At 27.8% G+C, this 16,553-nt stretch overlaps 1 protein-coding gene across 1 annotated transcript in view; it reads right to left on the reverse strand.

Moving 5' to 3' along the window:
• Positions 1-6,046: 6,046 nt before the first annotated feature.
• The window catches only part of LOC107455800 (transmembrane protein 208), a 12,223-nt gene continuing 1,716 nt past the window's right edge, over positions 6,047-16,553 (reverse strand). Inside the window, exons 2-6 of the mRNA XM_016073515.4 lie at positions 14,849-14,947; positions 12,478-12,537; positions 11,572-11,708; positions 7,559-7,643; positions 6,047-6,616 (exon numbers count right to left, since the gene is read on the reverse strand). Coding sequence (XP_015929001.1) covers positions 6,494-6,616; positions 7,559-7,643; positions 11,572-11,708; positions 12,478-12,537; positions 14,849-14,947 — 504 coding nt within the window. The 3' untranslated portion in view covers positions 6,047-6,493. The remainder of the gene's footprint in view (positions 6,617-7,558; positions 7,644-11,571; positions 11,709-12,477; positions 12,538-14,848; positions 14,948-16,553) is intronic.

A 16,553-nucleotide genomic window follows, 5' to 3' on the forward strand; every position in this document is an offset into this window, starting at 1 on the left:
CTTGAGCAATTGATAATCCTGATATCAACATATGAAATAAGGCGGGAAAGGGATGAAAGATATTTAGAACAATGCTTTTATAGAGCGAAATCTTTCAAGGTATAGGTGAATAATACGTAGGGTTAGAGCTGCATTTTTAAAAAGCAAATTAAATGTTACTTCTGTAACAGGCTACTAGTAATTCTAAAAGGTTAAAATCAACTGTTCTAAATTTTGGAAGCAAACTTCAGATGTTGCCAAATTAATAAAAAAAAATTAAGGAATAAAAAGCTCGCGCCAGAAGAGGCAGCTGTCATGATTTTAAAATCGTTTGCTTTTTGCTGTATATAATATCAAATAAGCGTTTATTGTTTTAATAACTGTCTTTTATCGTATTAACACTCCTTTTATTTGCGTTTTTATGAGTTGAAAAAAAAAGATTTTTTTTCTTCTGGTTAATATAAAAATATTACTCAAAATGTATGCAAAATGAGTAAAGCATTTTATTCAAAATTAAAAGATTACGAAAATGCTCCATTTTTGGAATTGTTAATTTAAAAAAAAGTGTTGTTTTCCTTCCTTATCAATATTAGTTTTGAATAAAACAAATCTTAACATTATAAGTGGCTATAAAAATTGTGTACCAATTGAAATTTTTTACATGAATCTTAAAGAAAATATAAACATACGCATCTATTTTAAAAATGAGTGGGAATGAAATTAATGGATATCCAAATTCCTTTTTCAAATTTATTAAAATAAATTTATTTAAAGACTGCTGAATAGTTTGAACATATATAAATTTTTTTTTAACTCAGTGAGCGTGTGACGGGAACAATTTTGTGCGGAAGCAATTTTCTTTAAGTCATATTCAGAGAGGAACTATTTAAACTGGTAACACCCGTGAATGTAATTGTTGCGACGATTTGCATATTAATAATTTTAAGTGATCATAGTCGCAAAAAGCTTATTACAAGACTTTTAAGTGACTGGCTTGTTTAGAGTGGAATCATAACTTACGTGAGACAAGTCACATAAAAGTATGTACGTGACTTCAGTAAGACAAGCTGTGACATGGTTCCCCTGTGACTTAAAAGGGAACAAAGTTGCAACTACGTTTCTCAGTGACTTTAGCCCCAGTAATGCATGCATAGTTGTGACTACCAAGTGTCAGAATCCATAATAAATAATCACTGATACTTTTAGGTGATATCACAAAATAAAGTAACGTCAAAGTCACATTAAGACCTCTTTGGGACAATATAAAACGGTCACACATGTAACTGTGATTGTTTCTGACTTTATTGAGACGTAACTGTGACAGTCTATCTACGTTTCTAAGCAGAAATCATCTCCTTCCATTTATTTTCCAATAACAGTAAAAAAAATTAAAAAAAGAGGAACTATTTAGATGTTTTAAGAAAAAGACAAAAAACTTAATACAGGTTTAATTTCATCTTCTTCAATCAGAACTACAGCCGGTTGCTGGCAGGGCCCGACTTAGCGTAATTGGGCCCGGAGCGAAAACTTCTTTGGGGGCCTACCTCTGTTTCACTACTTCAGTAATGAAGAATCGAACTTGCTGTCATATTTATAGATATGATCAAGTCATGTTACCTGTTGGATATCTTAAACGTATTTGAATCTCTAAATTTGTTGCATAACTCAAAAGTTGTACTATCATTCCAATCATAGTTTTCCATAACCGCATAGAAATTCTTTACAACATCTTTCGTTCGCAAATAGGTAATCGATTGACTCCCGATTTATTCATTGTCCAACAGTCGCTTTCATATAGCCTTATTGGTCTTACTAAGGTCTATTACGGAATCGGGCGTCGCGAACTTATATTGAAAAGCGGAAATCTCCCTTTTTGCCGCATAAAACTCTTAATTTATATGAATCATAAGCATGTTATTTACTTCCTTTAATAATAATAATAAAAACTATTTTGCTGTTAATATTTTCACAACTTATATCTTCCACCTATATATTACTGATTTATCTATTTTAAACTTAATTGTTCTAGTTAACGAGATGCGATGGTGCAGTGGTTAAGGCTCTGAATTGTCATTATGGAGAAGTAAGGGTTTCATCCGCAGTAGCGGCTGAAAGTGAACCCAGCGTCAGATTGATGGGTACCAGCTTGAAATAAAAGGATGTAAAGGCGGCCTGTGCGAATTGCCGATCCGTTATCACGAAATAGTGGAGCCTTAACGATTAAAAAATTTAATAAATAAAAGCCAAAACGGAAATTAAAATTGAAAAATTTTGAAAGTTAAACTGACTTTTATTTTTTTACCGGTAATAAATACGCTTAAATTTTCAAATTAAGGAAGGGAGGAGAGGGAGTTGAAAGCAAGAAATAAATTACAGAACTCTGGGTGTATTAGTTTACATAAATTTTAACATAGAGTCCCATAATTACAATATTCCCGTTTTTTCTTTTTAATGAAAGGAGAATATTTGGCTTTTGTTCTGCACAAAAGACAGAAAAAATGCACGTTTTTCATTAATCTTTTAAGTTATACATAAATAATCAGAAAATAATCAAAATTAATAACTTTGTAACTAATTTAAAAAAGTTTAAATTTTTTTTATTATCTTCAGTTACAAGGAAGGGTGCGGGGTTGCAAAAGATTATAGCTTTACTGCGATCAGTTTTTCTAAAGATCCGAAAACTTGTTACTCCGATTACTTCAAAACTAGCTCAAAATCTAAATGAAGTGAGACATATTTACAGACACAAATCTGAAAAGAAAGAAAAATGAAGATTCCCGAGCAAGTAGTTTTTACTTAACTGGATTACGCGGCTCAAAAAAGAAATCTTCATCTTCGAAGCAAATTAGCTCAATAAGTAATTATTGCGTCAATAATATTTAAATATCTGACTATTTCACCAGAAATGTGCAAAACTCATTGTTTTATATAATAGATTTTAAATTTTAACAATGAGAAAGGCGTTCGGTGATAATTTTCTGATAAAACGGTAACGACGGCAATAACTTTTTTTTAATATAGAAAGATGTTCAAAAGTTAGTTATTTCTTAAGTAAAACATTTAAATTTGTATTCAATCTATGTCTATAGCCGTAGCTGAATAGCCAACCAATTTTTTTCGCTTTTACGACTACTAATGTTCAACTCCGCAACCTCGTAAATTTAAACCCAATCTAGAAGACAAGGGAACTCCTGGATCAAGTAGTGGCCCACTTTTGCGTTACATGGAGAGGAAAACCACGAATACCTCCCATGATTAACTTGACGTCAAGGGGACTCTAACCCCTGAGGATATTTTCCGTCAGCACTGTGGTTGGTGAGAGCTGGGTGCGGAATTCGAATCAACCAGTCATCGCCGGGATTCGAACCCGGTTCACCTCACTGGGAGGCGAAAGCTCTATCCCCTGCGCCACCAAGGCTCGCTGTCCTTCCATATTTTATAACTTTTTTTTTATAACCGACGTTGAACAGCTGTTGCTTTTCAACTACGAACACCGTTCGCCTATATTACTAACCAAAATATATTAACCTATTCTCTGTTACACTTTTTGAGAAAAGGGCGAGGGGGCTTTCTTAATTTATGAAGAAACTGTTCGTTTGTATTCGGAAATTGGAGCTGCTCCATGACGATTGATTGACAAATGGACTTTTCACCAGCAAGAAGGGAAGGAGATGATAAGAATTGAGAAATGGATACCCGAAACGAGATTTTTGCATACTTTTATAAAGGTTAAATGAAGGTGTTACTGTCAATATTTCCATTAATGTTTTCCGGAAGAAAAAAAAGAGATGAGAAAAAATGAATAGACAAGCAAAATTTGCGGAATAGTGAAAAGCTTTGTTAGGTTACAGCGACCTCCTATTCAGGTGCCCTGTTTGAAATATAATTGTAATTTTGTTTTTCTACTGAAGTATTTTGATTTGAACTCTTCTCTCAATCCAAAATAGCATATATGAACCATACAAATTTAATTGTTTTTAATTTAATGGTTTGTTTACAATGGTTTCCAAAAATTTAAAGTGATCGTTAATATTTTTTAAAAAAAAATAATAATAAAAAACAACTCTTGCCTTATGTTGTTAACCAGTCCGCATCAGAAACGAAAGAGGAAGTGACGTTTAAGATATACCTTCGGCAATCGAACAGATTTTGACATTTTATTGACCCACCTTTCTGAATGATTTCTCGGCGCTCTTGCACACATTTTTTTTTTACATACTTAAAAAATGCGCAAGCTTTTATAAAATAAACATCCATTTATTTTCTAAACTACAAATTTAGAATTCAATATATTTAGTTGTGGATATATGGCCAAAATTAACAATATATTAGAGAATAATTTATTCAAGCAAGAACTATATTGAGACTGTTTGTATAATTTGAAAGTCTGCATTAATTAATTAGTATATTTCATACCACTAAAAATTCTCATTCCCATTGAATTAGAATATTGGCCAAATTTGCTGAAACTTTAGTATTTTATCAAAAACCTTTGGGATAAATAAGAATGCTGATTATGTAACCAGCCAAATCATCCATCATCGCTGATAGCACCCACTTCAGCTGCGATGGGTACTTATGGTCATATATCAAAACTAGTGGAAAGATGTGTGCAGGCTATCATTGAAACAAAAGGGAGATCAACATCAGAGTACAGGATTATCAGTCTGTAGCACTGGATATTAGGATAATTTTGGATAGACAGTGTGATGATGGAGCATGGGAGCAGGATGTTTTAAATTATGTTTTTCGATTTTTGTTAATAAAAAATAGAAACCAGTTATTTTCCCTATAATAATATATAAATATACTTACTTTGAGCAAGGATTAATAGCAGTTTGACCGAATTGCATCTAAACGCTCTCTCATTTTTCCTTCTAAAAAGATGCATTTTTTTAAAACTTCCATTACTTTAAAATTGTTAATATATAAAATTACAATTAGTTTGGGGACTTGTGTGTAAGTTTGTCCATTTGGTTTTTTTCTTAACTTTAATGTTTTTTCTTTTGTTGTTTCAAAAAGAATAGACATAGTTCCAAATGATTGGGAAAAGCGATAATGTTTTTTTCTCAATAAATTTTTTTTTTTTTTAGCAAGATCACTATTGTTTTTTATTTTATCAAAACTCTAAATAAAATCAATAAGGTAAAGTAGGTTATTTTACTTAAAAAATTTTATTTCATTAAAAAATTTTCACATTACATTCTGTACCCATTAAATGTTTTTTATGAAATTGCCCAGTTATAAGTTACCTTTATGCTTTTCTTTTTAAATATAATATTTTATCCGGAAAAGAATGATGATTCAAATTTATACCTCAATTAGTTTGTGGAAAATGTTTAAAATAGTATGATAATTACTAAAGTGAAGGTAGTAATAAAATAATAATATTATATAAAAAATATGCATCACTTCAGGTATCAAGATTATTCAAAGTATTTAGGAAAATCAGATAGTCAAGGACAATTTGTTAAATCTGATTCGTAATTACCAAATAAACTTAACATTTTTAATTACTACAAAAAAAATGTGTTATTAGCTTTTGACACATCTACCAAAGTCTAACATTTGGTAACAAATAACATTGGTCTGATTTCGACATAATAACTTCAATTGATGCATAGTTAAAAAATTTGATTGATTTATAAATAACTCAACAGAAGAAAATTTAACTGTTTTAGAAAATATTACATAGTTTTTAATTTGCTTTATAACTGGAATAATTAAATGTGTAATGAAATACATAAATGGCAATATTGTTACTTTCATTATAGGAAATTAAATAAAAAGTTAATTTTCATTTATATTCAATACCTTAGATAAATTTTAATGGAAAGATCTTATGAAACTAAAACAAATAAAATTTACAAGACAACAAGAACATTTGCTGTAACTAATATTTTATAATAAAAATTTTGTTGCAGGTTTATCTTTTCTTACTAATTTATTTTTAAGACTAAGTGTCGCTTTGGTTGATGAATGAGAAAAAGAGTAGCAGTTAGCATTTATTTTTTCTTTTTGAACTAACGCTGTAACATTATGCAAGTAAATGAAAGGAGAAAAAAAATTCTACAGGTCAATAAATAGTTTATTGTTTTTTACAGATATTTATATTTAAATAATATTTATAATAAAAATGAAATGTTTAATGAGATACTGTATCAAAGTTATCATGAAGTTAAAAAAAATGCTATTTTTAATGATACATTATTATGTCATGTTAGATTTATGTATGGATTATATACTTTAGATAATCATGCATATTCAATGCATCATAAATAATTCAAGTTGAATGATACAAATACATATATTAATTCTGAATTATAAAACATGCAAATACACAAATCAAATAAGTATCAAAGAGGCACTTTCGTAAAATATTAAATAATAATCAAAATGTAATTTTATAACAATCATAATTAGAAAAGAGATTAAACAAAAATAGAAATCCATAAGAAAACACAGTAATAACAAAATTGGAAAAATAAATTAATATTGATTGGAGTAAGTGTGTTTAACGCCGCTTAGCCTTTCTTTCTAATTTCTTTTGTTTCTTTTCATCCACTTCTGGAGCTGGGCTAAAGAACCATGGTGAGAGAATATTAACCCATAGAAGATAAAAAGCTCTACCAGGAGCCTGAAATATAAAATTCAATAGTCATTAAAAATATTGTAACTACATATTGCACTGTTGTATATTGTATGTACTGTTGTATATTGAATTAAAAATGTTTTGCTTAATTACCAGGATTTGGCATAAGTAGAAATTTATCTCATTTAATGCTTTGAATTTTCACTCTTGCTAATGCAAATTAATTCCACAGTTCGTAATAAAATCTATACATCTTTAATCAATTAAATAGACTCTTTATGATGCTTTCTTATGAAACAATAATGGATCGAATGAAGTGAATTTTTGCAGTTCTTTTAATTAAAATGTTTAGTAAAATTGATTATTCAATATTACATAATGGATAAATATGAACCATGAGGTTAAGTGATACAATATAAACCATGGGAATATTTGATATTACACATCCTTTAAAAAAGCAAGTGCTCTTTTTGCAAGCGCAAACTAACTTTAACTTCACCTAGTTCTAAGTATATTTCTAAACAGTTAGCACAATTGATTGTAAAAACTATAAAACAATATTTCCTGCTGCAATCTATACCACTCTATATTCTATTTGCACAGACCCCTGTTACATAGGAGTCATATGACTGCCACATTACTTCTGCAAATGGAGGTAATTTTGAAGAGGTTTCAAAAAATTTTTCCATTAACAGTGTTAAAAAAAAACTTAGTTATTATTTTTAAAATTTAGTGAGAATAAAACCAAGTTTTATAAGCAGCACTCAACAAACTGTAGGCTCCTTTTTTAAATCAATGATTTTTTTAACAACAAATAATAAGCAATATTAGGACAATTCACACTGCTTGAGAATTACATGACTTAAAAATTAGCAAAGTTTTTGATAAAAAAAAAGATATTTGAAGAAATAAAGCATTTATTGAAAACAGTTCTTTTTTTTATTTATTAAAAAAGGTCAGATGAAAGACAAAAATATAGTCACTTACCACTAGCCATAGCAACCAAAAGTAGGTCGATATCAGGGACAGAACTTGAACTGCTGCAGTTAATATTATTAAATCTTTCAAATGTCTGGAAAAAAAAATATTAAAATATTACACATCAACCAATTGTTAAAGAAATATATTTAAAATATGAATGTGAATAAAAATATAGAGGGTGTTGATCAGAATGATCAAAGCTGTAAGTAATGATGTAATTTACCAAAAGAAACTACTCTTAAAATACGAAGGCAAAGAGCGAGACACGAGAGGGTAAATTCTCTGGAGTATTTGAAACGTTGTATTTTGCAGATAAGATTCTAACACAGAAAAAGTTGATAAACACTAATGCATGAGACTGGAAATTCAAAGAACGGTAAGATTTCATCATATGCGACTTTACCGTGGGCACTAACTGATTGAATTAATGTAACAGTTGCAGACAAATGCCAAGTGTGTGATTCATTCCATCATTGATGTGAAGATTTGAGGATCTGTTTTTAAGCGTTTAATAATAAAAATTCGTAGTTTTCCATTATGTCTTTACTGTATTCTCTATCTTCACGGAGCAGATGTCTTTTCCTGGTTCACATTTGGCTTTTTAACCCAACATTGTACAATTAAAGTTGTTTGTTTTGGCAAGTTAAATAACCATTTACAGTTTTGACCACTAGTTTTATAAAATCTAATAAATTTATAATGAAATACATCATTAGGAATAAAAATTTTCCATTAAAAAAAAAAAAAAAGAAGAAGAAAAAAAAGAAACTTTTACTGTCACGATTATTTTGCTCTTTTTCTTGTTATTCGTTGAGATGGAAAAATGCTTAGATGCAAAGATTATTTCATTTTAAATATGATGCTAGATAATTAAAATATCTGGCACTTTCAAACTGTCAACGCTATTTATTAAGCTAATCATAATTTATAATTCAATTATCATTGTGGATTATTCGTTGCAACAGTGGGGTTCATACAAAAAAAACTTATATGTTGAATTTTGAAAACCATACTTCTTGTTCGCTCCACACACATATCCTTTACAGTTTATAACTGATTTACAACCATTTTTATTTCTTGTTAAAAAATATGAAATTTCCTCAAAGCAAATATTACTCTTTAAACTTTATATTATTACCCTTGATGAACAGCCTACAATAATAATAAATGTGAATTGAGGCATTAATATTCACCTTCTCATTGTGAAATTAACTCTTTTTCAGAACACACAAAATTATTAAATTGAGGTATAATTTTCTGATGTAGTGTTAATACATACAAATTGGTGAATGCAGCATGGAGTTAGAAAAAAAAACTGTTTTTCTTTTCCTTCAAAAGTAAAAAAAATTAGGGCTTTTAGTTCAAATGGTCTTTTTTAGGTTTAAACAAAACAAAAATGTTTTAATTAAAAAATACTATTTAGTGTTGTCACAGTTAAAATTAATTAAAGCATCAAAAACTTTTCATCAAAACTCAACAAATAATTAATATTTTAGGCTAACATTTAAAAATTATCCAGTTTCATTCAATAAATATCTTACTATAATGCATATATATTACTTTACAATTCCACTTAGAATGTGAATAAAGACTTAATATCTAGATAAAAAAAGTCTGAGTTGCCTTTTAGCCCACTATAATATGAAAATGCCATACTTCAGCATTATTTATTGTTGTAGTTCAACAGTATACAATATATTACAGTGTCAAATTACTTTATAAAATGAACTTTTATTATTTTTAATTAATATAATACAAATTTTAAGGAGAGAATGAAAAGCGTGAGGTAATATATTTCTCCATAAAAAATATTTGAAAATAATGGAATGGTGATAAGGACTAAAAATGTCAAACTGGCCGCATGCATAAGAATATATAAATTATTAAATCAAAGACATGTTTAGTACAAATGATTTAATAAATAAAAATATATAAAAAAAATGTCATTCAAATGCTGATTAAAGCAAATCAGCATGTTTATAATGCAGCATTATCTCTCTCTCTCTATATATATATACTTTGTTTTCTTATGTGGCACCTTAAACTCTAATATTTCTCTATCTATTGGCAACACTATAGTTATTATGCATTTTGTAAGGTTGTCTTAAGTAATTATATAAGTAGTGTTAAAAAACTATATATAGGTTTATAGGTTAAGTATTTATTTAGATTTTTTTGTTTGTTTGCTTGTCTTAAGTAACATTGAATAGTTATATATCAAGTATTGAATTAGAATAATTTTCTATTTTTATAGAAAAACATTTAGTTTGGAAGTGATGATTTAATTAGATTTATTTTTAATCCTTTCTGATGTAGCTGCAGAAGTTTAAAATATAAAAGGTGTGATGGCGCCACATAATGTCATACCAATTATTGGTGATGGAACTTCCTTTTTTTGGAGCAGAAGCATATGCATATTATATGAGTGTCAAGTTGCGGTTTGATATATGTGTGAGGAGAATGCAAATGGAGCACTGGGATGAGTTTTCTATCGCATCTTGCGACAGCGATGGAAATACCTGCCGACTATTCGGAAATGTCCCAAACTCATTCTTACTGTGGTTTGTGTGATTAAATTACCTCCAGACAGATTTTAAATTATTACTAAAACTTAATCCATAGAGAGATTTAATAATATTATGGACATCTCTTAAAAGCAAGTAAAATTCAAATCAAAGTACTTGAAAAAAGGTATAAAATCTTAATGTATATTTTTTAAATGCAGAAAATTTGAATCACAGTGGAGGGAATAAATTTAGAATGCTTCTACAATATACAGAAGAGTTGCAAATTATGAAAAAGGTAGCCAAAATAAAAGAAACAAAAAAATCGTTGTTAGAAAAAAAGATAACTTAGAATTAAATTAATTTTCGTTTAAATTTGCAATTTTAAAATAAACTCAGCATGCATACCCTTTCAATACTGACAAATATCAATTACCTAGTTACATTTTTTGGCATTACAGAACTAGTTTTTACTAAAAATGTAACAATTTACTCAGCTCCCTACATTTTTACCCTTGTGAACCTTTTCTAAAATTCAAAGGAAATCAGTGAAAACCTTGTGCAGTCGTTATCATATTAACCACACGAAGAAGTAAAACATTTGTTTTCCATGTAGTACAGTCATGAAAGCACATCAGGAAGTGAAAACATAAGAGTAAAAAATCTAAGCACAGACCTTTATGAACTGTAAATATTAGCAACAAATATAACTAAGCAGCAAAAATAACAATTTATAACAATAAGTATAACTAACTGGTAACTAAGTATAGGTTAAATTTGAAAAAAGAACTCTTAATAAGATATTTGTGCTTGTCTAATGAAAGAAATTCAAATAAACTCAATGTCTGAAAGTTTCAGTCTTAGATCGGGTTCCTCACTTTCTCTGTTTGTTTTTAAATAAGTATATAAATGTGTAGAAAATAATTTTTCATGCAAGTATGTTGGGCAAAGGAGTGATAAAATTGTAATGATTTTTTTCTTCTTTTTTGGGGGGATAAAAGAGTGAAATAATTTACAGCGCTGAGCCAGAAATCAATTAATATTGATCTTTAACTCTCTAAGCGTTAATCACAGCTTTTTCGAATTCAAAGCTGCAAGCTTTCCTGCATTTAAAAACCAGTTTCCCCAACATTATCCAATGGGTGAAATTTCGCTACAACTTTACCCCGGGGCTCAATGCTTGGTTAAAAATAACTTTGAGACAAATTCCAAAGGACAGCTCAATGAGCCCCCTCCCCAGCAATATTATAGAGAGGTTTCAAAACTTAAATATTTTTGAAAAGGATTACATATCTAGTTGTTTGATAGGGATTGAGGCAATAAGGAATCAAGTTAATTAGGAAAAGAGTAATTGAAAGCTAATTGAATATTTTCAGACATGCACATATATTCATTTTAAAGTTTATATCTGATAAAATCAGCTGTTAGCTGTTAAGTGCCAAAGGTATCATCTGTAATCATTCATCTGCAGACATTGAAATAAACCAGATGTACTTAGTTAGAAAAGATACTTACTCTGCAAATCCAGCTTCCATATTGAGATCAATACCTCCATCAAGGAGCTGCCCAGTCTCAGAATACGTAGCTCTAGCCATTCCTCGCATAAATTCAAGACTTCCAGAATATAAAAGAATTGTTAGAGATGTCAAAATCTGTAATTTTAATGTGGATTTTTAAATATTAGACAAACCTTTTATTTACACAAATAACTTACTTATTACTTTTTATTTTTGATCATAAATAAATAAGTTTTTAATCTGCAGAAATTTTACATTAAATTAACTAATTTAATAAAGGTATTTGTTAATGCTTTTAATTTTCAAGTGAAATGAAATAATGCTTTTTAATGAATAACATGCTGTCTTTATGATTGTTGCTAGTACATAAGTTATAAATTTTTTGTCTATCTCAAGTCAAAGCCTTCTGGCAAATCTGATAATAAAAATGGCACAATTATGAAGAAAAGACTAAATTTTTTAAATTAGAAAAGTGATCATGATAAGGTAGTACTTTGATACAAAAATAAGAGAAAGAGGAAACAAGAGTAAGATTATTAGAAATATATTGGAGAGTAAAATATATTGGAATTCTCTAACAGCTAATTTATTTTATGGTCTATGAAAAAGTTATATTTATCCAAGACAACGCACATTTTGTAAAATAAAATAAAATATTAATAAATACATTCCATTAAAAACATTGGTAATCAAATAACAAATATTTGTTTTTTCTTCAAATTTCAAGTATTCTTTCCCCTAACGAATTATTTAACAGATATTGTTTAAGAAAAATCATAGAAAAAATTGTAAATAATTTACATATTGATAGTATGGAAAACAATTGCTTCATACATTTAAGTAGCACGCTAGACACTAATAACAAAATAATGTACTAGAACAAAATAGGTAGGTTATGACTTACAATTAAAAATAGAGAATAGGATTCCCAAAATACAGTCACCATTGGTATAATGTAAAGAAGCTAGAAAGAAAACAATAAACATGAAACCAAACATATAAGTAAGAATTTAAACCAATAATTTTTAACATAAATACCTTCCATACAGAACTTGTATCATAAACTTTTTAGAGGAATGAACCGAACTTCTTTCAATTTATTAAGTATTATGATTAAATGTACACGAGTACATGATTAAATATAAATGCAATAGCAAAAAAACAATTTATTTTGTAGTATAATTTTACTTATTTACTTCCAACATTTATTATATAACATTTATTTATTACCAATAATAGTCTAGCGCATGAAAAAAACATGCCCAATTTTTTGATTTCTTTAATCCATGTTATAGGAAATAGTTTCCTGATAGATTGGTTATTGAACTCAGCATTAGGTTGTGTATTGGAGCTCCAGAGTTAAAGATAGAAAATGTTTGAAAACTTGCAATTATAGGAAATGCAAAGCAGTTTTCAAACTGTCAAAATTATCCATGCTCTTTTCAGAATGATTTTTATTTTATCTTAGAATGAATTGTTTCACTTTATATAATTACACAAGAACCACCTCTACCCTTTTTTTACAACCCAGCCTACTAATCAGGCAATGAAAATCTTGCAAATAAACTTTGCAACATTGATCAGCAAATCAATGTTTATTAACAAAACCTATTATTTGCAATTAGTCATATTAATGATTTTAAATTTTCAGTAAATTGACTAGAAAAACTTCAGCTTAATAAATAGAAATAAAAAAAAGTAGAATTGAATTAATTTTTTGTAAAAAATTAAAAAACCAAAGACTCCTCTTTAATAATAAAGGAATAGCTTCGTAATTACATTGTTTGTAACTAGAGGTAAAATCTATAATACCAGTCCATAAAATCTTTCTATGAAAACGATTTTAAACATAATATCAACTTATCAAATAACAAAATTAGTTAATAATCCATGCTGTGAAGTTAAGGGACACAATAATTCCAAGGATCAGAGCGAATTTTAGAATAGCAATGCTCACAGAAAATTATACATAGCTTACAATATTTTTAGCAGTTTTTAAATTATTTTCCATAGTTATTCGTTTTTAAGATAGTTATTTTATATAGTTAAAGCCCAACAATAATTTAACTATCCATTTCTTTTATTTAAGCATATTATTTTCGGACAAATATTCTTATAAATCATCATTATAAATTAAAGCATTTCAAATGACTACAGATTCATTTACATCAGTTAATTCCAACTTAAAATAAAAATATACATTACTATGAATGCAAGAATTTAATTTTATGGAAAAAGTCTAAATTTAGAAAATAAAAGGAAGTAATATTATGATGAAGTTCTGGAAAGATATTCTAAAATAGTAATAGAACATACTAGGATGTTCAGACCTCAATATACCCTTCGTTTAGGAAATCTCTTTTATATATATAGAAAAAATTATTAAAGAAAAATTTTTTTATAACAAATTTCAAAATTTCTATTCAACGATCTAGATAATAAAATAATATTACCTTTTGATTAATGAAATATTAATTACAGTTATTGAACTATTTTAATTAATCTTCAAATAATTGCAGAAAATAATTTTAAAAAAATGTTTTATTTTATTATTTTAATTATGATCTTGCATAAAAAAAAACTGCATGTTTCCAACAAAATTAAATAAGCTAAAAAAATCTGTAACAGTCATTAAAAAATTATGCATATTAATATTTTCTTTTAAGCATCGCTAAAAGTTTTACATGATTATTAAATAATTTCTATAAAAACATTATTTTACTTCTTTTTTAATACTATCAAAAATATTTTGCTTAAAAAGAGAGAAAGATTGAATATATATTTCTTTTAAATCCGTTTTTGATAATTGCATAACTATTGAAATTATTTCCATTTATTTATTTTGCTATATGAAGAATGTTTGAATCTTATCTCCAGACTTCTCAATTTCATTTTTATACATATGTTTAATTTTCAACTGTGGTAAATATTATTAATTTACAAAACTTGAAAATTAATAACCAACAATAAAAATATATAACTGAGACTATTTCAAATTATTATATCAGGTTCATTAAAATTTTTAATTAGCAGTAATTTCACAATCAATCTATTAGTATTGAATGCTTTTTTACTGAAATAAAATTGTCCACTGGCTACTAAAATTAATTTTGACAGCTGTTTTAGGATCTTAAATGGAAGTATAGTGAAGAATAAAAGGATTTTGCCATAAAAATAAGTAATAAGAAAAGCTATACGAAGAGGAGTCAAATGTTTAAAGAACCAATAAAATACCTAAACCAAAATTTTCTGAATTTACTTAATTTTCTTCTTACCTCAGCACCTACTGCCATAATTGTGTAAAATTTTAAGGTTTCTTTATTTTCCTCCACAATTTGTTTCTGGCCTTTTGTACCTTGTTTTCCTTTTTGCGGCTGAAAGAAAAAAAGTTACTATAAAAGAAGAATGATGTTACTCCAAAGCTATGAATATACTTGGCAAATAACAATTGGCACAGTTTTAAAAACTAACAAGTCTGAATTTCTAACAAAATTATTATTTTTTTTTTCATAATTAATATTGTACTGCAGAGCATTTTCATATGGGAACACGAAGTCTTCACACTGTAAAGGTGAGATCAATAGACAATTTAAATGAACTTACAAAATGATAAGTTTTGTATCAAAGCGAACAGTGTAAAAAGAGGTTTAACACAACTGAGTTCCAACGTTAGTTTGCCTTTCATAAATGGAATCTCATAAAATTTCAAAATCAGTGAAATTAACTGTTAAGGGCCATTTTAAAAAGATTTAAATTTCTGGATATAAGAATATTTTATGTTATAAAGTAGTGCTTTATTCTATTATCTTCAAAAAAGGTAGTTTCAATTCTTTGAAAAAATTTTTTTCCATCAATTGAAAACTAATTTTTGGAAAATAAGTAGAGTGATGCTTTCCATATTTTCCTACTAATATTAATTTGTTATATCCTTATCTTCCATAGTTATTCTCCGCTATTCGTTTTTTCATTCATTTTCTTTATTTATAAATTTAATTTCAGATTCTTGCCATTTGTATTCATCATACATTATACAAAGACTCCAACAATTTGAGGCTGATACAAATTACTTTTTTTGCAGATAGTGAACTAGAGGAGAATTTTTTTAAACAGGTATTTAAAAACAAAAATAATAAAACTAAAGCATTTGTATTTATGACCTTATATACTGTTTAGATTACCAGGGTGCGTAGCCAAATTATTCAACAAAAAATAAGCACTTTTCAAGCACTCAAAAAGTTTTTTTAAGCACTTTTATGAAAACGTTGAATAGAACAATGTGAACTGTGTCTTTTTGCATAATTCGAAGTAAAAATCAACATAGTAAGGAAAAATCTCATTTTGAGTAAGGGAAAATTAAGCACTTTTTAAAAACACCCAATGAAAAAAGCACTTTAAAGGGCTTTTAAAAAAACGAAAATTGAAATAAGCACCTTTAACTACTTTTTAAAAATGCTACGCACGCTGATTACTTATGTTTAATGGTGATACAAATTCCTTTAGTTATAATTTACTGCTATATAAATGTTTGACCTGCACTACCACTAAGAAAAATATTTTTTGAAACTTTGGAGAATCTATAACAGTCAGTCTCTGTATATAATATATATCCTATATAAATAGGGAACCCACTCAAATATTACACATGCATGTAAAAAGAGAAGGCTTTTATGATTTACTAATTTTATCTGACAAGGTAGCAGAGGAGTTAAGTAATGATTACTAAATACACTAATATCTTTTTACTTGCAAATATATATATATATATATATATATCAGGGGTCTGTCCAGACATTTTGTGAAAGGTCCGTTTTTCGTGAAAAGATTACTCACATTCTTTCAACCAGGGTTATGCTTTTATGAATTTGTGCAAATAGGGTCCGTTAATTGCAAAAAACTTTTTCAAGGAGTTTTTAAATTGTAAATAGATACAAGATTATGCTCAGCACTGTAAAATTATAATAAAACAAATTAATTTTCGAA

Source organism: Parasteatoda tepidariorum, chromosome 1, assembly GCF_043381705.1.
Source record: "Parasteatoda tepidariorum isolate YZ-2023 chromosome 1, CAS_Ptep_4.0, whole genome shotgun sequence".
Classification (NCBI taxonomy): domain Eukaryota; kingdom Metazoa; phylum Arthropoda; class Arachnida; order Araneae; family Theridiidae; genus Parasteatoda; species Parasteatoda tepidariorum.